This window comes from Falco rusticolus, chromosome 1 (assembly GCF_015220075.1).
Source record: "Falco rusticolus isolate bFalRus1 chromosome 1, bFalRus1.pri, whole genome shotgun sequence".
Lineage (NCBI taxonomy): Eukaryota > Metazoa > Chordata > Aves > Falconiformes > Falconidae > Falco > Falco rusticolus.
In genome coordinates, this window is record NC_051187.1 from 107,137,408 (window position 1) to 107,162,346 (window position 24,939).

Here is a 24,939-nt window from a genome sequence, read left to right on the forward strand (position 1 = left end):
TGAGTTCAGCTCTTGAAACCACCAAAGGAGGGAAACTTTTTCAGAGTACTTGACATAAAACTATGATATCAATATCTGTAAATGCCTCCAAAGATGAAAAACCAAGCACTGACATAATATATCCTACAGTGCTTTCCCCCAGTAATCCACAACATAATGAGTGTCTTTACTGGGACTGGCTTTATCCACTTCACTGATGCACTCTCCTTACGACAAAAGAAGACAATGAAAATCAGAGCTACCTGTGCTTTACGTGAAATGAGCAATCTTCAGTGCCCACTTCTGCTGACCTTTATAAAAGGAGCTAATTAGTGTTTCTCTTACTAATAAACATTCTGCATGTAGATTTTTATTCTGGAAAGCACATATGTAAAAAGGACGATGCCCTTGTCAACAAATGCAATACTGTTCATGCATGTCTCCACAATCCTAGACAACTGAATCACCCAAATGAAGATGCTTAGGGTTACTCATTCTTGTTAGCCAGGTCTCTTACAGCCTCATGAGGTAGTACTAGCCAAGTATGAGCTACTATACACTTATGTATCACATATCCTTCCAAACTCTACAGCTGAGAATAAAGAGTCAGCCCTGGCATTGCCAATGACATAATGACAGCACCGCCATTAAAAGCATTATCAGGAGCATGCCTAAGACAAAAAGCTTGTCTGTCACAGAAGACAAGTTATGTTCACACAGCTAGAACTTGGGGGGGGGGGGGGGGGCGGAATTTTGGATTTTTTTTAAATTATTTGTTATTTAGACATATTTGATCTCGAATTTCAGCAGTTGCACCCATGACACCTTTTCCAATTTTAAGACAGGAACACCTCAGAAGTGAGTTTAGGAAATACAATTTTTTCCATTAAATTAACTTTGTAAAATAAAATTTAAGTCATTCTACGTCATTCTACAGCGCCTACTTCTAAAACAAAAAGGAGACACTGAATTTAAAAAAACATATGATGTAGGCTGAACTTCAAATTTCCCCAGAAGTTTCAAGCTTCTCAAAAAATTTTTCCTTTCCCACAACACAGAACAGTAAAGCCAGCTAAACACACCTAGAGATACTGGTTTGTTTCTCTCCTTTCTTTATAGACCAGGTATATTTCAGTGTTATGAGAGGGACTCACCCAGCTGTAGCAGGACAATGCCTATTATTCTGAGTTACTTCAAATATGAGAAACTCATTATCATGGCAGCACATCTTATCACTCTGAGTTAGGTCACAAGGGGAAGAGTTCTACATATCTTCACTGGGAACACAAGCTCTTCTCAGACAATAGCAGAAGCCCCTTGTTTCAATCACAGCCTTGAACGGAAAACTGTTTATTCTTCAGTTCATCCTAGTAATGACTTTCACTTTGCTATTGGTCTGTCAACGCTTCTTTTATAGGACTCTACAGGCAAAAGAGACACAGTATGGCTATAAAAGCTTTGCTTATATTCTGCTGTATTAAGGCCGCCTTGTGAAGCTGGTCAGCTGTTGAGTTGGCAAAGTAAGAAAAAAAATAAAGGTTTCAAAATCTTCCCCATGATTAATAAAAACACCAAATATTATCAGTTTAAGACTTTGACTCATTCTGGAGACAGTTCTAGCCAATATGGCAGAAGTTATCACCTTCAAACACCTACCCTGTCCTTCAGCAAGACAGGTCTCCTTTTGCACCAAGGAAGACTGACTAGACATTGTACCACTACATTTCACAGTCTGATATATTTAATATTTGCTTAAATAGTGGTGGTTCAGGAACAGCTAAACCTGCCACAAATCACAACCCTAACTTAAAGATCTCAAATTTCCTGAGCTCCCAACCTCTTCAAAGAAATGGCCAAAGTATATGTTTTTAGAGACCTCTTCCAAGGCCTACAACTCTGCATACTGTGAATTTCTGCTTTTGGATATTCTGCAAATCTTTGGTTCATTACAATACACATTACTGAACAGGGTTTTAACTCTTTCCCCCATCATTTTTAACATTGCACATTGGAAAAAGATTGTACAAAATTTCAATGCTTTATGAAATTCCAGCAACTTTGAAAAATAACTGTAAAAGAACAAACAAAACTCGCTGGTCTAAGCTAACAGAAACATTGCTAAACAGGATTAAAAAAAGAAAGGTTTGTGGTTTGTGTCCTTCTAAGCTACAAGGATTTTAGATCACAAATATTTTCTAAAAATCTAAATTGCTGACATTCACAGGGTTGAATGGTAGTCTAAGGCTCTGTAAAGATGGAGAAAATTCCACCAAAATCTTTTTTAACAGTCAGTTAAAAACCAGTACAAAATGCCAAGAACAAGTGGCTCATGAGGGAAAACAGCCACAGCATTTCTCTGGGCTCCTAATTCTATGCCAGGGGCAGAAAACATCAGCCTGGGCTGGCACAGGAGAGAGACTCAGTTTCAAGCTCTAAACTGGATTACCTACAGAAGCTGAGTAAGCCACCAAGTTATCTTTGCTTCCATTTCTCCTTTCTTAAAATGGAGGTAACACTATCACACTTAAAGCAGAAATAAATCTCTTGTCATCAGACCTCAAGTCATTGCTAGATTTTCTACAGCATATCTGGATTTGCATTTAAGTGCCTTTAAAGATGAGGTTTGGATTTGACTCTGAATTTTCTAACTCCCTGGGGTTAGAGTTGAATAATAATACTAATTTAATATAGCAAGTTGCATATTGGAGCAAGGTGCCATATGTCTGTTTTTCTCAGTCAAATGTGAGAAATGAGGAAGTTCTTCTTCCTCTCTGACTTAGCACTTACTGTTATGGATTAACAGATGTCTTTGTAGAGAGAATGGGGTTCGGAACAAAGCTTTGCATTCCTCACACTGGAATGGTCTCTCTTCAGAATGCGTCTGCAGATGAAAAACATGTCAGAGGAAAGGCTCAGCGAAATCAATTAACTGTCATTACAGTAATTATAGCTAATTTTCTAGACTGGATTCAGGAGGGGTATCATAGCAATTTGAAACTCCAGGGGATGAAGAATTAAAACAACCATTCTGCCATTATCCAGAATCCTGAAAGTCAGCATAGCAGCTACTGCACAAATTTACCTTCCCAGTTCTCAGAAGTGTTACAGGAGGTGTGCATATAAAGAGAAATAATATATAGAATAACCAAGGGGAAAAAAAATAGAAGCTCAGTTGCATTGCTTCATCAGTACTAACACTGGGGCCTTAAGTACTTAATAATATGAATAAATCCTTTAAAATTAAACACATGTACACAAAACCTTTCTTCTCAGTTATGTTTGATAACTGACCTGATTATCTCAAGATACCATCTAAAATTTGGCAAAGAAAATTTCTCAAATTATGAGACTGGTCTTACATATCCTTGTTTCAGCTTCTTGTATTAAGAGATAAAAAATCCCCCAAAAAACATAGAAGCATCAGTACAGAAGTACTTGTTTGCTGTAGAAAAAATTGTCACAGCTGAGAAACAGACTCAAAGCCATAAATAAAATAAAAGGTTAAGCTTGGATGAGTCTCAAACTGCAGAGTTCCTGAAGAAGATTTCTTTTCTGGAGCTTGGGAAACATCCAGATTCATCCTACTTTTTTAAATTTCAAAGCACTTTCCCTGTTTCCTAGTGTTATTAAGGGCTGTCCCACTGCAGATAGTACATTAATCCGTACAATTTATTATCTACCCAATTTCCTACTATTTTTGCAAAGGAAAGCAAGCTTTTAAAGCGTCAGTGTCTAAACATTGTATTAGCTCACAAGGACCTTATGCAGAAGCTGAAAGGCCAAGAGGAAAAGGGGATGGACAATAAGTGTTTCATAATATGAATGAAATTAGGTAGATGAATTAATTTTGTAGACTGAGGGTAAATATTAGCATAGTACATATTAATATAATCTATGTCTGCTAATCATACCTTATGACATTTATAGCTACTCTTAAACTATGGAGAAAAAAGGACTGTGTGGAGTCAGCATATTTATTTTGATGTAGACTGAGGGCCTTGAACCCAGATTATCTTTAACACAAACATCCTCTTACGTACACAACAGTACCAAAACATTAGAGTACTTGCAACAGAATACAGAGGCTTTGGATTCAAAGTCAATTCCTTGACCTCAGCCTATGTCACTTAGCAAAAAGGCAACTGGAGCACCATCAAATGTGTGGAATATATCACACATTACATAAAATCTGCTGAATGTTGCAGTTCAGCTTCCATAGGTTTACATCACAGTTTACATTAGTTGACACCCTGCTTGGCAGTCTCAGCAGTCAGGCCAAGGATTGACAGGACATGAAGAGACTGAACTACCTTCTCACCTCAACAGGTGGTTCCTCCAGAACAGGGTTGAGACATATTGACGAGACACTGTGGGGAAGCTCGCAGTGCTGCTGTCTGTGCTGTACCTGTTCTGTGGATAAATAGAAGGGTTCAGTCTCTAGGGCTGTCAATCTGGCACCTTTCACGAGCGCAAAATTCATCTTGTTTATTTAAAAAAATGCCCTTTTTTAGAACACTCACCACTTGAGTGATAGTTCTGAAGAGCACAGTGATTTGTACAAAATTCCTACTTAGCATCTCCCTGACAGTTCTCCTAGTCTTTCGGTCAAAATACAAGTATTCATCTGCACATTTTAACTTCACTACAAATAAAAACACCTAACTAGGCATACCCACATGCAAGGGTATACAGATCATTTGCCTCTTTTGTGAATGACCCAGAAACAAGCTAGGTCTATTACAAAAAGCCACGCAATTCTTAATGAGGAAAGGTATCCCCCAAAGAAGCATGTTGGTTCTAATACTGTCCTTTTTTGTACAAATAGGTTCCAGATCAGAGGTGGCTTCCATTCAGTCACAACAGGGGACAGCCATACAATTAAAGCAACTGAGGATGGGCTCTTACGGAATATTTCATGGCAGCCTTTCCTACCATAGCATTTGTGGAGTCTTAAACACAGCCCAAGGCTACTTATTCCCAATAGAGAAACTGAGGGAACACAGTTGTTTCAATTCATTATGCTCCACAGGACCAAATAACCCTGGATTAACCATAAACCCTTTAAAATCCTGTGTCTGCTGACCTATTTCTACTTACTGTCATATCCTCATATTTTATTATCTGAATTCATCCTCTATACATAGCAACAAAGGAGCAGATGGGGCAAAAACTTCACCTTCTCCTGGGTGGAAGTAGTCTGCGTTATATGGCACAGAACATGCACCTTCATCCAATGTAACCTGGATGAAAGATGGGTACTTTTTTTCTGTAGCACAATCCAATACTGCATTTGCCTCTTTGAAATTAAGATACTATTCTCTTCCCTTGTCACAAAAATGGAACCATATTCTTCATAGGATCACTCAGTCATATAGTCTGAGCTTTCTCAAAAGACATCTGAGCTAGTTCCACTCGCATAACACTTCCCAGTGCTGACATCCTCAAGAAGAGACCAAGCTTTCACGTGCACCTACACAGAGCAGCATACTACCTGTATGCAGAAACAGCACACCAGAGGTACTACAGGAAGACTATGAGTTAGCTCCTGCCTCTCAGATCTGTAGCTATAAGGATCTAACATGTGCTAAATTAGGGTTCCCATCACAATGCTCTACTGAACAGAGCAGATAAATGGTGGAGTTGCTAAGTGTATCTCCCAGTGAAATCCTGTGAAATGTGAGGAACTAATCTCCTTCCGTTATGACCCAGACATTCCTTCTGAATGACCCAACATTCACCCACACCTGAAAAATGGTTAAAAGCACATGTTGCGGGAGCCATTTTTATTCTGGTACTTCCAACACAAAATTGTATTAAACCACCCCCATAAAGGAATCACAAACAACAGCAACAACAAATTTCCATCCAACACACAAAATAGGAATTCAAAGGCATAAAATGTAGATGTATCCTGTTTCCTACTATAAATAAACAGTACATAGCGCTGCTCTAAAACCCAAGAGTTTTTTCAAGCATGTTGCTATCCAACCTGAAAGCATGTTTTCTGTTAAATGCTGTTGATTTAACTGTTTTTAACTACTATACCCATCATTCCTAGTGCAGGTTTCTAAGTTCCCTGCTACCAGCGCAGTAACTGTGTCCTGGAACTCAAAAAAGCACTGTGAACTTATTCAGAGTCCAACTTTTCTTCCTCCAAAAGAAAACAAAACCTAGGAGGACATCTTAAAGGAATACACACCTAAAGAACCATTAAAAACCCAATTTGAAGAAATACACAGAAGTATGATACATGGTAAAGGGTTTAAATTTCCAGTTACTGGATCAGCATTCCTGTGAACAAGCAAAAGAACTATCATCATCTCCTAGTAGTAGTGCAGCCCTCCCAAAATCATGGCACTTAAAACTATTTTGGCATCCTAAATTACCACATCCTTGACTTATTTATACCTTACAATTCGTTTTGTGTATACACATCCTTACTCCCCTTCATTATCTACTATGTCTCCTTATTTACACTGTTTAATGAATGGAGGCATGTCTAAAGAAGCCATTCAGGACAGGACATCTATGTCAATCTCCTGTCTCATGCTCATCTCTTCATTTAGCAAGTGAAATTAGAGACCTAAGTGTGGATGGGTGAATATTCACAGCTGTTTGGGTAAACTTCATGTAAACATAGGAATAAGTTTCTTTCATTATAGGACAGCATTGATTTACAGCCAGTACTATGTGCAAACAGGTTCAGGAAATAAGCATTCCAACATGCTTTAAGGAATTCTGTCAAAATAAGGCACTCACTAAATCTATCTAAATTTTAATATTTTTCCCATTAGTGAAGTCTCTAATCCTTACTTATGCTAGTGGTGCTGCTGCTTTAAACACAGAATTGGGTCAAAGTGTTTACTCATTCATACTTAATCCTGAAGTCCATTTTCAGCCCAAACCCCCTACCAGTCATCCACTGCAAATTAATATAAGGAAACATGTAAAAAATATTCATTTCAGATATAGAAGTATCTTTCCAGATAGTATTTTATACCTTTTCCTTAGAACATATCCAATTTGTGAGATTTTTGCCCCATTTTCTTAATAAAGTCTAAAAAATAAGATACAATCACAGCATAATGGGGAGCTAATCTTGTCCTTCAGCAGGCTTCTGCATTCGTTCTGTTTTAGACAGTCATCACCACTTCCATCCTGAAAGAGGCGTTATTATTACTCTTAGATGATTTATGGCTGAAAGTGCAAGAAATGGTGCAAAGATCCTGTGCCAAATTCCCAGATGACATATAACGTGAGCCAAACTGCAAAAGACTTGTAAATATGGGTATATCGGGGGCGGGGGGCGGGGGGCGGGGGGGGGGGGGGGGGGGGGGGAGGTGTCCCCTTTCTTTTTTAGAGTCTTGTAATTCTGAAATAGCAGTCATGGATATAGCCTTGCCATTAAAAATGTAACCCCAGGTTAAAAATAATGATAGGCATTATAGAAATTAGGCCAAGCAGATTTGAGCTTAAAACAACAGAAGCAGAGCATCCCTTCATAAGCCTATTTTTCAGGTAATGTTTCTTCTCATGTTTTAATGTGTGAAAACTACCCAGTGCAAATACAACATAGTTTGAAAGCATCTACTGCTAGGTGCAGCAATGACTGCAAGAGGACTACACTCAGTTTTAGTCAAATATGGTATTTTTTTAAAAAAACAAAAGTTTGAAGACATTTTACATTAGTTACATTTTGACTCAATAACCTAGTACTAAAAAAAAAAAAACCACAAAAAAAAAACCCCACACAACAAAACCCCCAGAAAACTCAAAATGGGGATTTACTCATGCTTTTAACTGTGATTTCCTTCTGCTTATTTAATTTTTTTTATTTTTTTTTTAACTAGAATTCATTTAGTATTTTGAGATTTTGGATATAACAAGTAACACTAAAAAATACATTCTCCAATACTTCAATCCCATGTTTATAAGCATGCCAGAGCTTAATGATGAACCACTTAAAAGAAAAAAATAATCTGCAAATCTGAGGCTGGCAGACCTGTAAACAACAACAGCAGAGTGCTTTACCTTCTTGTGATTCTTGTAAACATTTCTGTGGGCAAATCCCTTTCCACAAAGCTTGCATTTATAAGGTTTATCTTCACTGTGTATTATTTTGTGTGCAGTCACTTGATCAAGTCGTTTGAAGGACTTATTGCAAACCTCGCAGGTGTAGGGGCGTTTTTCTGCAGAAAATGAGTGGGGGACATTTAATCTCCTGTTTATACGGGGGGAGAAGATGAAAGGCAGAGACAGTCATCTCCTCAGAGAGATTTTTGCAATTAAGTCAACCCAATTAAGATTAAACCAATTAGAAAGACATCTAATGCCCTCTATATTAGACAGTTAAGTCACTTCACAAAAGATGAGCCATGGTGTATCTCAAGAAATTGGCACATTCTTTGCAATAATCATCACTAAAACTGAATTCTGATTAATTAGCTTAAATCAAAAGAGAATGACTTCAAAGACTAAAACTCTGTTTCCAGATTACAAATGTGAAAGAGGGCATGACAGTTTAAATGTTTTAAAACTTAATTAACAATATACATATTAGCTTCCAAAACCAAAAGTTCCTATGCAAAAAGCCTTTATGCTTCAAATGGTGACTGCAACTTAACTACATTAGTGCTCATTCAAAAGTGTCAACAGAAAGCTAGGAGCCTCTGAGATATAGATTATGTTACAAGAAATGAGCATTTGGTGAGGACTGATACCAAGAAAAGTTAAACTGTAAGCCTACGCAGCTGTAAAAACCTTGTTCTAAATGCTAATGTATTTGACAGAACAATGTTTGTGTTTCCGTTGTGTTGGTTGATGTTTCTAATCACTGGTGAAAGATATAGAAACACTAGATGGCAGCGATCAGAAATCCTGGCAGAGCCAATTTGTGTCATACTGGCAAACCTAGGGACAGGCCACTCCCCGCTCACAGTGACCTGTTCTGGCAGAGGACAGGCACAATGAAACATTTCTGTGTGGTCTGTGAAACTGTGTGGAGTATGAGCTGCTTTCGTCCATATGAATGAATGTTCCCCTTTTTATCATAGATCTCTGTCTGACAGCATACCCCAGCTTCCATCCATTTCTCTTAAACGTGAGATTGTAACCATTGGTTCTTCACCTCCTCTCTAAGCCAAAAAGCAGTCTTTTGCCCCATCCAAGCTAACTGACATCATCTATCCAGCTAGCATGAAAAAATCATTTGACAAAGCAGCAACAGAAAGACAACTATTAGCATTACACCTGGATTTTGAAAGGCTTAGAAAGGATAGCTTAGAAGGTTTCCTTGGAACCTGAGATTTGCTTAAACAGCTCAGGACAACACAGAATTTATCAAGCCTTCTATGAGAAACCAATTCGGGTAAAATTCAGTATTTGTTAAATTCATATACACATATAGAGAGGTTTGCGTTATTTTTGCACATTACCTGAATGAGTTATCATATGGCGTTTTAGCTGGTTAGCTGAAATAAATTTCTTGTCACATTCCTGACACTCAAAGATTTCATGGACCTGCAAAATAAGTGTTTAATGATAAATAAACATGCGTCTCAAACAAGATCACGTACAGAACTTCTCTAACAGCCCGTAACTACTTCTTAGTCAGCAGCTACACTAATACTTACAAATATTCTGTGGTTCCCCCCTCACTAGTCCCTTGGTGAAAAACAGTATCTTTCAAAAAATAAATATTCATAACTGCAAAGAAAAAATCATCACTAAAACTATATTTAGAAACACAAGTTATGCAAATTTGCAGTATCAGATCTGTTTTAAATAACATTATTATGAAAGCATTAAAAATGAAAGCATTAAAAAAACAGATGCAGATTACCTTTTCAGAACATTTCCTTCCAGTCAAGACATAAATAAAAATAACACAGTAACTACTTCAGAGCTGCTATAAGAATTTTAAAAAACAACTGCTATCAAACTCAGGACTGTTTTTCTTAAAAGCTTTTAGAGGTAAGACAGTGGAGGGGCAGCAGTGGCTCTTGAACCGGAAATGCAGTAAGCATTACCAAGATTTTCAACATCACACAGCACATAACGTCATCAAGGACTAAATATTGGAAAATAGAAGAGGCAGTTGAGAGCTGAAACTTCTGATATTAAATAAAAAAAAAAAAATCCTGTCTTTTATTGTTTGCTCCCCCCAAAATCACAACACATACATAGTTCTCCACCTGCTAAGATTACCATTCACCACCTGCTCTGTAACACATTTGCCATCAGCAGCCTCTTCTCAGCTTAGCTACAGTGCAACTCAATATACATTGCTTTTTGAACTGCAGCCTTAGACAGCAAAACTTCTGTAGGAGGATCTAGTGGCTAAAAATAACAAATATCAAAGGTTCAACACAATACTCTGATACAAAACATTTGTGAATATCACAGTAAAGAAGCTCAACTAAGACTTCTACTTCAAACAAACAAAAAACTCAAAAAGAGATTTGCCATAAGTATTCTATCTCACCATGTTTATATGCTGCTACTCACAAAATAACTTTAGAGCAAATTAAATGTTTTAATAAACTAAAAAGTGGTTCTTATTTCCTACAACATCTGCAACCTTGCACACTTTGGGAAGTGATGCTTAACCAAGTGCTCAAACAGAATCAGGTGGTAAGCTCAAATGAAGATCATTCATTCTAAATATTCTGTTTACCCAGCTGCATTTCAGATTCATTTCTCTGAAATGCGCACACAATCTACTGCTCCACCCTTTCCCCAACAGATCCAAATTTTACTTTAATTGTTGACTGAAGTTTACATAATTCTGCAACCAAGCACTATCAGAATCCCCTCTGAAACAATTAATTGAAATAACTTGTAAGTAATTCTTAAACATAATATTTAATACTTAATCAGAACCCAGACTGTGCTTTAACACTACAAATGTCTGATTCCAGCTTAGGAGCATTGTTCAATAAACAGTCTCATTTATTATATCTGCATCAAAACAGAGACTTCAGAGCATGTGCATTAAAAAGGTACAGCTATCAAATATATATACCATAGCTGATACTCTAATCAATTCTTTAGAAAAGAATCAGACAGACCTGTGTGCATGTGCATTAAATAGCTGTAGCTATCAAGCACATATTCTATAGCTGGCACTTTTTAATTAGTTCTTCAGAAAAGTGCACAATTACATGGTAAAACAATGGTAATAAAATACAGCACAATACTCAAATCGATTTTCATTTTAAGAAAACTTGTCAAGCAACATGCTCCACAAGTATACAGGCTGTAATACCACAGACAAGTACTCATGTAATGGTTTATTCGTATAACAAAACTAGTCTCGTTAGGGGTCTCTAACAGCTATCAGCTTTAACTTCTGCTACATTAAAGTCAGATTATACCTACAATAGTTTCATAGGCATTTGAAGAGCTACACCTTCAGATAACAACTTGCTAAGTGCTATATAAAACAGCAAACATCTGAACAAGATTAATATATGCTTAGATAAATATACTCCTTCACTTAGAAGACTGATGATCTTAAAATTTTCATGAGGTCTATTGAAAAGCAAGAGGTCATTCAAAAGTTTTAGGGGTGAAACTGAGCTAAAACTTTGAAGATACAAGTAATCCATGATCGGCTTCTCCAAAACCTAATCTGAATTTCAATCTACCACTCCAAGAACTGGATGAGACTATCTGTTGGAAGGCAGTGCTCTGAGAGAACAAGGATATGAGAATATTGCATCTAATTGAAATTATTAAATGCTACTGACAATTTTAGAGTTGTGTTCAAAATTTAGTTTCCTCTACCTTTCTATGGCTTTCACAGTGATTGTGAAAAATAAAGATTGCACAGTAGAACAAAACACTGCCCAGTGTTGAAAAAAAAGGGCAGGAAAAAAACCAACACAGAGACACTTGGAACCAGTAGGTGAAAAAGTGGGGGGATGGGACAGGAATCACAGGTGATGTTTAAGGGTGACTCTCCTCACCAAAGTTTTGCAAGAAGTCCAGCTCTACAACAAAGTTAAAACAGAATCAGGGATTTTTCATAAGCAATAAAACACTCTCAACCTCTTAGAACAAATGGTGAGAGCAGGATCCTTCCTGGTTCTGTTGCTTTCTCTCCAGCAGAAAGGATACCTCCTAATGGAATCTTACACATTCATTTAAGAAACCTGCTAAGAAATCTAAAAAGGCAACAGCACTAACTAGTCTTACCAGTGATGCACAATCCTACATTTCATACAGGCACTTGTTTCATGACTTTTTCCAAAGTCAAAAAAACTTTATACTGCCTGACACTCAAAGGTGTCCTTAATCTTCTTTCTTAACAGGAGAATTAGCTACTTTATCGCTGAAAACACCTGCCTACAACAAGAGTTAGAATCTCACTCCACTGCTGTACAGCCAGAAACATACCCCCTCTGTCTACTAACAAGTACAGAAAGTGTAGCACTATCAATTCTGACTGCATCTTCCTGGGAAAAGAACAACACTGAGATTTGTTCGAACTTTTCTTCCCTTTCCACTTAAAAGAACAGTAAAGCCTCAGTGAAGAAGCCTGGCAGTCTGTGCTATTCACACGTATATGCTCTCTTTTAAGTTCAAGTTCCTGTAATCAATTCAAATCCCAAACATGAGCCACCTATGCCTAAGGTACAAAAGGAACTCTTTAGCAAGAATCTACATCAATGAAGGCAACATTCCCCTTGCTTGCTTGCTCACTATTATCACAGTTGAATGAATGCATTTTGCATTTTACTTAAACTTTGGAACTTAGTATCAGAATATAATTCAGGTGGTGTTTCATTTGCTATGGCAGGAGACATCAGAAACTCACAGAAAGGAGATTTTACAGCAATCTTTTTCATTCTATTACCCAGTCTTCTGTAAGCTCCTATACAGCATTTCCTGAGTCATGTTTGCTGGGAATTTATTCTTTTTATACTACTGTATCACTTAGCAGCCCAAATCATGGACTGTTATGAATATCAGACAGAAGGATATCACATGACAATTGGAGGATAAAGAAAAGAGAACAGGTGGATATAGACAGAATAGAAAACAAAAAGATTACAATCACCACAAAAAGCAATAATACCAGTGGATTAACATTGTAACTGTTGCTAAAGTTTTGTAGGCATCATACAGGATGAGGATTGTATTATGGTAAGTAGTTTTGGAAATCAAAAAACCTAAAAAGTGTAGATAAGACTATTCTAGGTAGGACTGTGATCACTAAGGAAGACAAGATCAGAATCCAAAATAATTAGAACACTGAATAAAGTGCCAAAATGCTCAGTATATAGGAAGGAGAAACTAAATGAACAAATGCTACATGATAACCAACAGTTTACATAGCACCACTAGAGAAAACATTAATGAATTCCAAACAAAATACTAATAACAAGATTGATGATGCTGTTAGAAAGCACTGTCATTCTGAGATGTATTAATAGACATATTCCCTGTATTAATAAACTCAGGACAATCATTCCTCTATACTTGGCACTACCAAGTGCTCAACTAAGCATCACTGCTCTTCTAGTTTGGGCAGCTGACTTCAAGAAGCATACAGATAAAAAAAGAGAGAATCCACAGGAAGAAAAAGCTTCCTAGAAGCAGAAAAAGCTTCCTAGAAGCAGAAAAAGCTTCCTAGAAGAAGAAGCAGAAAAACAGATGTATGAAGAAAGGTTGAGATAATTGTTCATACAGCCTAGGAATTGCAAATGGAGTTCACAACAACTGTGCAATATGATAACTGTTACAAAGGCAACAGTGGTGACTTCTTTGGCATTCTCTCAGGTAAGACAATTAACTCAATCTACAGTGAAAAAGACTTAAATAGACATCAGCAAAAGAGAACACAGGATTAATGAACACATTCTAAACAGCTGATGGCACTAAAGCTGAAAGTCAAAGAGAGATCTATGGAGGTGGTAGAACTCTCTTTAGTGGAACTTTTCAGGAGATGAAACAGTACATATCTAGGATGATTGAAGTACATGCTGACTCCCCTTTGTGAAACAGAATGGGCTAGAAAACCTCCTGAGGTGTCTTCCAGGCCTACATTTCATTGAATTTATTGAGATAAACTTAAAAACACAAAACAGAAAAAAAAAAAAAAAAAAAGGAAAGCTGAGCTACCAAAAATTAGCATGGTACAAGCAACAGTCTGGAAAACAAGAAGGTTAATACTAAAGGACAGGCAATGATGACAGCAAAGTTTAATTATATATGGCTAAGAAAGGGCTTATCTTTAGACATTCAGGCACAAGCAATATGCAAGACACACAAAGCTAAAAATGGGTTTCAAAGATAACATGAAAGCTACAGATCTGAATAACCATGTTTTCAGAGAGTAAACAGATCTCAATCCCCCCTATAGCCACCCTCATTACCTTCTTTCTCTATGTTTGTCAAATTTCTCTCTTTCTGTTGTATTTTCTGTTATTCCTAAACTTTACCTTCATATTCTCTACTTTTATTTCTTTACACTGAAAGGAAACAGGTGGAAAAAAATAATCTCTTTTCCTCCCTGTTTCACCTACTATTTTCTCACTGGTTTTATTGCCTGTCTAAATATTTTTGGCAATGTTGGTAATGGTTCCCACCCCACTTCCTACAAGAGCAAAGTAAATAAAGCAAACGGAAGGCATGAGTCCCACATACAACCTCCTTCGCTATCTGATACAGGTGTGAATCCAGAATATTTTCTGGATATCTTAAAAGAGGATCCAATCAAGAAGAGGAAATACATTTTTATGCACAAAATCTTCACGGTGATTTTTAAGATAAAAAAGCACTCAACTGACGTACCATCAATGCTACTTGGAAAGCCTGTTAGTGTGTGTCATAGTGTCTGAACAGAATTAGAACTAATGAAACAAAACAAATATTTTAATAAAATGGACACACTAACTACGATACTTTGCATTTTTCAGGGCCAACATAAAGGGTACTGATGTGTAAAAACTTCTAATTAGATGTGACCAGGCATACCACCATTTGGTTTGAGAAGTAACAAAGTATAACCCTGTTACAAAAGAAATGCAGGGCATATTAATAGAAGCAAAGAGAAAAACAAGTTTAAAAAGGGGGGAGGGGGGGCACTATTTCCCTTACAACAACATATTTTAATTGATATCATCTATATCCTCAATGGATTCAGGTTATAACCAGAGCATTATTAAAGACTTACAGTTAATCTGATAAACAGTACAATGTAGCTTTTTGCAAAAACAGAATCTCCTGGGGTTTAGTGATTCATCAAATTAATCTTGCAGGGACTTCCTTTGGGTATAATGGATTCAGAATCTCATATTCATAGTCCATCTGTATTTCTGTATGAACACCCTTATTTCCAATAGATGCTTTTCAAACTGTTAACCCCTCCTGTTCCGATTATAAAAGATTATGGGCACCAACAAAAAGACATTAAAAATACGGTTTGGGGGAAGAAAGTTTTTTACTACAGCACAACTAAATTACAAACAACACACCCTTACTGTTATGTCACAAAGTAATAAAGACTGAATTCATTTTGTACAAAACCTGAAGGCTCATAAACCTATTTTATGGCCTGTATGTATCCTATTGTTACATCATTTAGCTTAGTGTTTAAGAATGCAGTAAGATATTTCAGAAGTTTAGAGTTTAAGAAGAACAACAGGCAACTTTGACTTAATCCTGGAATGTGTGAACAATAAAAGCACAAACATCTTTGTATTTGGTAAAAGATGCATTAAAACTTTAGGAAGATTTCTGGTTTAACCACTTGTGATTACAAAAATAAATACCCACAATAAAATACACTGGGTTTGCAACCATGAAAGATTACCCCAAAGGTTTGCATTACAGCAGCTTTTAAGTGACCTAAGCAGCACAGTCTCTCATCTTAGTGAAGTCAAAGCCTGCTGTGGGTTAGCCTTCATCTTACTGACCTTTCGATGCTCTTGGAGATTTGTTGCTGAGGAACATTTCTTATTGCACACGGAACACATCAGCTTCTTCCTAGAATTTCCTGAAACAGAAACAAAATACCACCACCATCTTAAAAAGGAAGTGCTAAGAAAGAACCTAAATATTTCCACTGAGTCTGTGACTTTTCACTGGTCATTTGACTGACAAGATTTTTACATTTGTATCCCATCTTCAAAGTGTTCCATATCAGTTCTCTGTGGGTGTCCAACAAACCAGTTACTGATGGAATGTAAATCAAGAAAAGTAGAACAATAAAGAAAAAAAACCCTTCAAATAGATGTTATTATGTATCATCAATCCAACTCGATGAGCACAATTCAAAACTGAGAACAACTCACTTCATAACTAAACAGTTGATTTCTCCCAGTAGGAATTAGTGCAGCAATGACAAAAAAGATCCCAAACTGAAGTAAAAACCACCACTTCCCCTTTTTCTTTATTCAGAAAGCATTAAGCATTCTACTATATCAAATATTATTAATGATCTTCAACTGAACAAGACAGGGAAATTGTATTAGCACCAGATCATAAATTCAAATCTCGTCTAAAATGTAAATTATAAAACAAGTTACAGGTCAGCTGCCAGATGTATTTTCGTTCCCTTTTCATAGTTGCTTTAAAAAGTCACCGAGCATTTAATTGGGTTTATCTATTTACCTTTTGAAATTAATTTTAGTAACCCACAAGGCTATTTTATTACAAGACAAAGCTACCACAAACTTAATTCTTCGTTATAATTGCTCGTGCAAGATATTTCCTAGCTTATGTAAAAAGTACTCATACTACATTGAACACTAAAAAGAACAGGCACAGAAAAAAGAGGAGTACTCCTTAGTGAACCACACAGCAAGTATGGATCATAAACGAACTCCTTAAGATAGCTTTCAGCTCAGTTTTTCAGACTCTCAGCATCCTCTATCTTTCCTCCTCTTACTGTCCTAAAGTATTCATATTATGTTGATTCTTCTTACTACAATGCATCCTGTCAATTGATTGGTTTGATACTTAAGTTTGTACTACAAAGATATACTTAATCTCACATACGCATTTGCTGTTATAAAACTTACAAGTAATTATATATACTGATATACATATAAATACAGGAATACACTTATTAGTACTTCAAGTTACAAGAACATTAATGATACCTTTTCAGAGGAGAGAAGGGTGATAGTGAGTATCTGTTCACAGCTTTGCATAACAGTCAACACACATAACCCATTCTACTTTCCCTTGCCTCCAGGTAAACACAAAGCAGGAAGGAATTCTAGAAGCCTCCCTCAACAGTAGTAGGTTATTTTCCTTCCTGCACCGACATCAGTTGTGGTTTCTGTGACTCCCAAGCAGTAAAATAAAAGCTCTGCTCATTGTGCAGCCAGAGCAAAAATATCTTCCAGGCATGTGCTCTCAGTCATGTCTGGAGTGATCATTCAAGAGAAATGCGGAATTTGTATACTAATACATAACTGACCAAAGTTAAGCCTAAACATAACAACGCTCATGGATGAAGAAAATTCTTAACTGATACTGAAAAAAGGAGATAATCCTTTCTAAGAACAGTTTTGGAAGGGTTTCTGTACACTGTAAGGATTTGGCAGAAGAAAGAGCTTTCATGTAATGAAAAATCTTACAAAGCATCTCAGTGCTGTCATCATCAACTAAAGACTGTTTTCTTTGCACTCTGGTATTCTGCTGTCCCCACACAGACTGATCTGCCATTGACATTGAGAGGGGACATGCAGAGACCAGAATGACAGAACTGAGATCTGCATTGTGGACCTGAGAGCAGTATTTTGCCCTTTCATGAAAACAGAGTGAAGCCTGATTGAAAACTATTGATTCAGAGTGCACAGATATAAAAACGCTACAGCCTAACGGGACTAGTGGATTGTCTGATCTGGCTTCCTGCACAACAGAGGCTATAGAATTTTATGCAATACCCTCATCAAGCCTAATCGTTTGTGAAGCATATCTTCCAGAAAGACATCCCATTGTGTCTTGAAAATACCAAAAGATCAAGAACTCACCACTTCCTGTAGCAGTTTGTGCCAGTGGTTGACTTTCCTCAGTACTGAAATGTTTTGCTTTATCTAATATTTGCCTAGTTTAAACTTCCCCAGATTCCTATTACATTTTCTGCAGTAGACTAATGATTCATCAGGTATACAATAATTTGTCCCTAGGGGAGGAGAAATAGGTATTCTTGCAATTCGTTACTTCTTAATTTTCTTTTTGCTACAAATGAATCCATTAAAAAAGAAACCAAAGAAAATGTTTACCCTGATTTGCAAATTCAAGGCTAGAAACATGTTAGAAGATTGGGTTTTTTTACAAAGAAACACTAAACTCTTTCTTACCACTGTGAACATTTTCTTTATGTTTTTTCAGGGCATCCTTACTCTTGAACCTCTTCCCACAGCTATCTGCCTTGCATATGAATCTGGCGTCCCCTCTGCATGCCTCCTTGTGCTGTTCATAACTATACAGGGTAATTGGTAAAAAAAAAAAAAACAACAGAAAAAAAGCAACACATAAAGCAGTATCTACAGAAACCAGACACATCACAAGTACTCTGAGCTTAATGCATGCAGCACTGCAGAGTTCCAAGGCCACCTCATGCATTACTTACAGCAAATAGGAATGAAAGCATTTGACTTCTTTCACTGTTAGGATTCATATAAACTAACAAGCTTCAAAGCTAACATGCAAAGGGAGGCCAGCAATGATATGACAGCAGTCCAGTAACTCAGACACAAAACCTCAATTCTGAGCTGAAGGAAGTATTGCAAACAGAGCACTGAAAACTTCTTGAAGAGTCTCCTGGGCTGACATTCTCTGTGCACTGAAGTACACTACAGCAAAATAAAAAATAAAAAAAATAAAAAAACACAAAATAAGAGGAAAATTCTACAACTTACACAGGCTTGCAGTAGCTAAAAACATATATACAGCTCTGCAAATCTTTAAGTGAGTAATCTGTTCCATATGTGAACTCTTCTAGAATTTAATGGGACTAATCAAATGCATAAACAGCAAGAGTCAGGATCATACTTCTGTATCCTCATACAGATAAATCTTACTTTGCATGATGTAAAATTTTACTTAACTAGCTGTACAGCACAAACCCAACTTCCACTATAGACTAAAAGGAACAAATCTAAGTTCAAGAGAAAATATTTAACTGCCTCCACCAAATATTTCTCTGCTATGTAATTTTATTTATTTCCATGAAAGAACACAGAGCTCATACACAGCTGCCAGTTCTAGGAACGTTTACATTATTTAGATGTAAGAAAGAACAATTTATTACAAGAGCAGCCTTAAGGGCATTCTATGCAATATGAATCTGATTCTTTCCAATACAGGAGAGTTAGATTAAATTACTATCTGTAATTACTTAAGTATCTAATGCACTATCTGTAATTAAATGTATAATAAGTAATATGTCTACTTTATTGCAAGTAAAAAATATATAAACAACAAAAGATATAAACAGTTATAGTTTTGTACAAAAGTGTAATTGTAAGACATATGACTTTAGTGACAAAACTGTACATTTACATTATCAAGAAAAGTAAAGATGGGGTCTTAAATCTCACATCTTTCATGTTCCTATTTGTTTTTTTACCATCACCCAAATATTTAGTTAAGCTAATATGAACCATCTTTTTTTTCTCCTGAATCTTACTTCAGTTCTGTAACTACACTCACAGTTTAAAAATTCCTAAACTACTAAATAGACCACTGATGGAGACCAATGGCTCTGCATCAAACAGCAGCTCTGATCTGATCTACAGTGTATGATTTTGACACTTTAAAACTATAGTGACACTTTTGCAATTCAAATTGAAGTCTCCGATAAAAGAAATTAACATAGTAAAGGACTAATGTAAAGGGTAAGGGTACAAATACATAAACATAAAAATTAAACCTTAAATTGTCGTTAAGGCAAGAGAAACAAATGATTGAATAAAATTGTTTTAAACTATCCCCAAAATGAACACTTCTGTTTTTACTCACTGTCTTTGTAGAGCTTGTTTAACAGGGAATTTCTTTCCACAGTTTCTGCACTTAAATTCCTTTTCCTCACTGGGTTTTTGGTGCAAAGTCTGAAGATGTTCAGCTAGAATCTCCTGGCTGGCAAAACTGGACTCACAGTTTGGGCACGCATGGTCCTCTTTACAGGTAAGGGGATCTGCACGATTGGAGGCAAAAACAGTAAAGGAATAGTATTCAGGGAATATTTTGATTACATTAAGAGATACTCTGCCAGAAACCAATTATGCAAAATGGCATTGCAAAATTCACAAAAGACATTGTCTCTGAATGGATTATAGGCACACTATCTTGAGTGGATTACCACCAGCATTACTGAAAATAGATGCAAAATATTAAGTTGGGTGCTGTTAGCCTAAATTAGTCATCCAGGTTGTCTCTACTTTGACAAAGATGCTGAGAATTCACCAGACAGCTCAGGTCACCTACCTTTTCTTAGACTTCTAACCTTAGGATTGGCTGAACAGGTTTATGAAAAGGTTTATTTCTCTCCCATTTAAGACAATACCCCTCTCAGAGCAAAAAATTAGCTTTCATAAGACTATATGTCTTCTCATGAAATCTAGGCTCACTCATTTACTCAGTAATTCATGGGACTGGCTGCTCCTTATTAGGTAAAGAAAAGAACCTCAATTCAAGCCAAAATAAAAAGATAAAAATAATACCAGAGCTCAGACTAAACCTGAGGATTCCAGTTCCCCAATACTATATAGTTCAGTGTTCTCTTTCTTTGTTACTTTTTTTTACAGGTTGCTTACCTGCAATTTTTTCACCAGCTGGTTGCACTTCTTTATTGTTGCCACTGTCTTCATCTTCCTGGATAACAGTTACTTCTTCCTCCTCCTCCTCCTCTTCTTCCATGTCACTGTCCAAGTACCCAATCAGAAGTTCTGTGTCTGTTTCAATATCTTCCACAGCCAGATAGAAAATATTTTCCCCTTCCTGTTGCAAACAATAGAGTACAAGCAATGAATAATTACGTCAGAAAAAGTAAAATCTGAAGACAAGTATAGGACCCTGTACTAATATTAGCCCTCACCTATGGAAGGGCTGGCTCCATTTCTCAGGGACCACAATGCTAGGACCACCCTTCAAAGACTTCTTTCCATGTGTGGCTGCATGGACAAAGTGCCCTCGTATTCTGGAAATAGTCCCCTGCCTCATCTGTGAGGCTTTTCCAATAGGCACTGTAGCCAAGACCAAGGTGAACGCAGTCTTCTCCTGCCACACTTTGTCTGACAAGGACTTCAGAGTTTGAAAATGAAACATTTGAGTATTAGAAAAATATTTTTTAAAATTTTAAAAAATTTTAAAAAATATTAAATAACTAATACAGCTTTAACTCTGTCCCCTGTTGGTTGCTTGAATTATAACCCAGCTTTCAGTAACATGTTTACATAGTGCTATTTTCTGTCTCTCCCCCTCCTTAAGATACCCAGCCTCCTTCATGAACAGGTTTTCAACCCTGGTCAGTTATCTTCACTCTCAAGTTAGGAGGCACATCTGTAAAATGCACTTTAAACCACTGGATCAAAATGCTTTGCTGCTTTAAATCAGTGTAGGTACACAGATCCACAGAAGGACAAAGATCCAGCCCAGATTCTGTACGAGAGGGCAAACTACATGATAAGTCCTAAACCCTCTACAATGAATAAGCAAGCTTCCAAATACGTAAATAAGCTAACAACTTTGGTCTTTGACAACACTTAAAGTTACCAATTTTGGTGTGGGGAAGGGGGTTGAGGGCAGAGGTCTATAGCACTATAGCAAACCCATCTGTTTCCTAAACTGATACACAAAGCTGCGTTTTTTTCCCCTATGCAAACCAACTGCTTTAGATACTAGCCAAAGCACCAAAGGAGACTCATTCTTATGCAATGAAGACTTCCAACTTCTACTGTAAATCTTAAAGCTTATCTGATTAACATCCAGAAAATTTAATTGGAAGCTTCTTTACACTACATCTAGCCATATATTTTTAACAAGCTTGCTAGCACAAGGACAAGATAATGATTTTTAATTTTGTTAATATACTAAGATTAATTTAAACTGTCAACAGAGATGTAACATTCTTTGTGCTTTAGGTCTGTTATATATTACACAAGTTAATTGTCACACAAGAGTGAAACCTATTAATTTCAACAGACTTGATACAGCTACTGTTTTCAAGGACACAACTTTTCTGTTTTTAACTCAACTGCAGCATCTGACAAAAAAACTATGTGTTTTTTAAAGATACATTCTGCAGTCCAGATTTCTATCAGCATGTTAACCTAACTTCTGCATACATCTAGAAGTTGCTGTTTCTTGTATGCTTCTGTCAAGTTGCAGAGACCTTTAATTTAATACAGTCTAAACTCAAATCATGTATTGAAACTCTTGACATGAGGAAAAGTAAAAGGCCCTTCTACTGACAGTCCCCGCTTAAGATAAAATCACTGGGGTAAACCTTCAACAGACTGCTCTTTAGGACAACTTTATTCTAAAAGCAAGACAACCTTATAAATTGAAGCATATACTGGCTTGCAAAATGGAAAAAGAAGAGTGGGAAAAGGAAAAAGGAAGCCATGTATCCCAGGCAAAAATAAAGTCATAAACTTACACATTAAAGAACCAAATAGAACACCTTCCAATTGCATCATACGTAACACATCGTACACCGCACAGTGAATCTGGGAGAACAGCAACCATAACTGATTATTCCGGTTAACCTAGACCAAGTGTACGAATCCCAACAACTAAGCTCTTATCAGTATTGCGGCATCCTCACCATCTTTCTACTACCCTTATGTGCATCTGGGGCTTAATTTATACCTTTTGTCTAAAACCATACTGGTTCCTTCCCACTTGTGTACTTTTAGTTAGCAAAAAGATTAATGGAAGAAGTACTAAGAACTCTCAATGCTTGAGTACTCTTGGTCGCATTTGCATCGAAAAGAAATTAGCTTTGGTGCCAGCCCAAACTAAAACACAGCTCAAACTCATTTCTCCTCCAAGGCTAATTTGTTTGGCTTTTCCATCCAAACAAATGCTAACAGTCAGGTATTCAGAGCACTAATTAATCCAGATATACCACACTGTAGTAGCTCCTCAAGGCAGTAATTTCTGTGAAACCAATGGAAGCTCTCCAGAAACCACAAAGGAATTTAAGTCTCTGTCTCCAGTAGCAGCACATGCATGAAGGACACTTACCTACATGCATGCAAACACAGTGAACGTAGTACGAAATATTTTGAATAAATTTAATAATCCTCCTGTTTCTAAGAACACATGTCCAGTTGTTCTCGCTGCCTATTTGCTTAGGCCAAGTTGGCTGTTTTGCTAACAGCATTCATCTACAGTGGGCCACAACCTCCCTCCGAGCTATTGCCAGTTTATTATTCCACTTCGCTTCTCTCACCCCCTGCCTCAATTGTCATCTTTTATGCTATAAACCACACTGATCTGCCCAGCAAATACACTTTTTTTGTTCCAACAGCTCCTGCTATTCCATTTTTGCTCCACTGCAGGCACCTCTCCCATTCAGATTCTTGGCTTTTCCGTAGTTACTCTTCACGTGTGCTTTGTAAGAGGGTATGCTGAGAGGGAACATGAGACAAGTAGCACTGACAGCCCACCACACATTCATCCAAAAGCGTAAGACACGCGTGTCATCACTCCTGAAAGCTGAAAACACAGGAGGAGGAAGCAGACAGTCTTGTATTGCCTGAGGGGAGTAGTGCTTTTTTTATCCTTCAGAGCTCTATCAGTGGCTCCACCTCAGCCTTCCTAATCCTTACCAAGTTTCCCCCTGTGCCCATAACAACTCCTCTTAAAAGTGCTACCTGGCCTCCCTCTACACCAAGTTGCCTGGCAGCAAGCCAGCTCTTCAGCCTACCTGTTCTGCCAGTTCTCATTTGCTACCTCTCCAAACAAGCACACTCCCTTTCCTGATCTTTGCCTGCAGCTCCAGGACGTCATGTTTGCCAGAGTAAAACCAACCTTGACAATGTCTGTGATGGCAGAAACCCCAATCCAGGAAATGCATGGAGGTGATTTCTTGCGGGCTGTGGCAGAAGATAAAGCCACAAGCTCAGGCACAGGAAAGGTCAAAACCAGCATGTGGTGCAAGGAAAGACACGATCAGAATAATGAAGCCTTCCCAAGAGAGAAAGCCAACCAAGTACCCCTTGGGGGAGAGTGGGTGAAGCCCACCACAGCCTTCCGGAAGTGATGCTGGGGACTAAGAGACTCTTGCCCCTCCCTGCCGCCCACCCCACCCCCCAAGCGAGGAAGGGGAAACGGATGGCACAAATGAAGGAAGCTTTTCTGGTGTTCACACTAATTCATACACTGAAAAATGCTTGACTAAGGCACATATCCCTGTCCCACTCAGTCTACTGCTGGGTGTGCAGCAAGTTTGTGGCTCTCATTGGCCAGGAAGCAGATGGATCCCAGAGAGACCTCCCTTCAAAAAAAAACCAAACCAAAGCACCTTTAATATACACGTGCAATGGAGACATTCAGCCCAAGAACTCTGACTATATTTAATTGGAAGTCAAACACCTGAACCACAGATAAGGAGACACAGAAGCATCAGGTCTATCTACTAATTTATTCCTGTCATGCTGTATTGCATGGTAAGGTAGGCAGCCTTTGTGGTAAGGTACACAAACTTTGAGATGTGACCATGAGATTAAATAGAGCACAACATTAAACTAATATAGCAATTCCTACATTTCTCCTGTGTCCTTATGCCATACCGCAGATTTTAGCGATAGTGCCCTGTCAAGGTTAGAATAGTTTTCCAGCTGAATATTCTGTACTATGATAGACTTTTTCTGCTTTATTCTTTGGCTGCAGTTATTATCTTGCGTTAAACTAGAAGTAATTGCTTTTAGTTTCCCATCTGCAGAAGAATATGTTTCACTGCAGTAATGATACTACATACCCAAATCTTAC

At 37.4% G+C, this 24,939-nt stretch overlaps 1 protein-coding gene across 5 annotated transcripts in view; it reads right to left on the reverse strand.

The window, feature by feature from the left end:
* Window positions 1-24,939, reverse strand: part of PRDM5 (PR/SET domain 5) — an 87,038-nt gene that overhangs the window by 40,233 nt on the left and 21,866 nt on the right. For 3 of the 5 annotated variants that reach the window (XR_005105310.1, XM_037394515.1, XM_037394542.1), the window contains exons 4-11: window positions 20,757-20,940; window positions 19,963-20,137; window positions 18,702-18,794; window positions 18,300-18,421; window positions 15,903-15,982; window positions 9,414-9,498; window positions 8,011-8,168; window positions 2,767-2,860 (exon numbers count right to left, since the gene is read on the reverse strand). Coding sequence is in view for 4 of the 5 variants with exons in the window: in XM_037394515.1 (XP_037250412.1) it covers window positions 2,767-2,860; window positions 8,011-8,168; window positions 9,414-9,498; window positions 15,903-15,982; window positions 18,300-18,421; window positions 18,702-18,794; window positions 19,963-20,137; window positions 20,757-20,940 (991 nt within the window). In the remaining variant the exon portion in view is untranslated. Of the gene's footprint in view, window positions 1-2,766; window positions 2,861-4,297; window positions 4,390-8,010; window positions 8,169-9,413; window positions 9,499-15,902; window positions 15,983-18,299; window positions 18,422-18,701; window positions 18,795-19,962; window positions 20,138-20,756; window positions 20,941-24,939 lie in introns of all 5 variants that reach the window. The other 2 variants (XM_037394522.1, XM_037394532.1) reach the window with 2 other exon arrangements.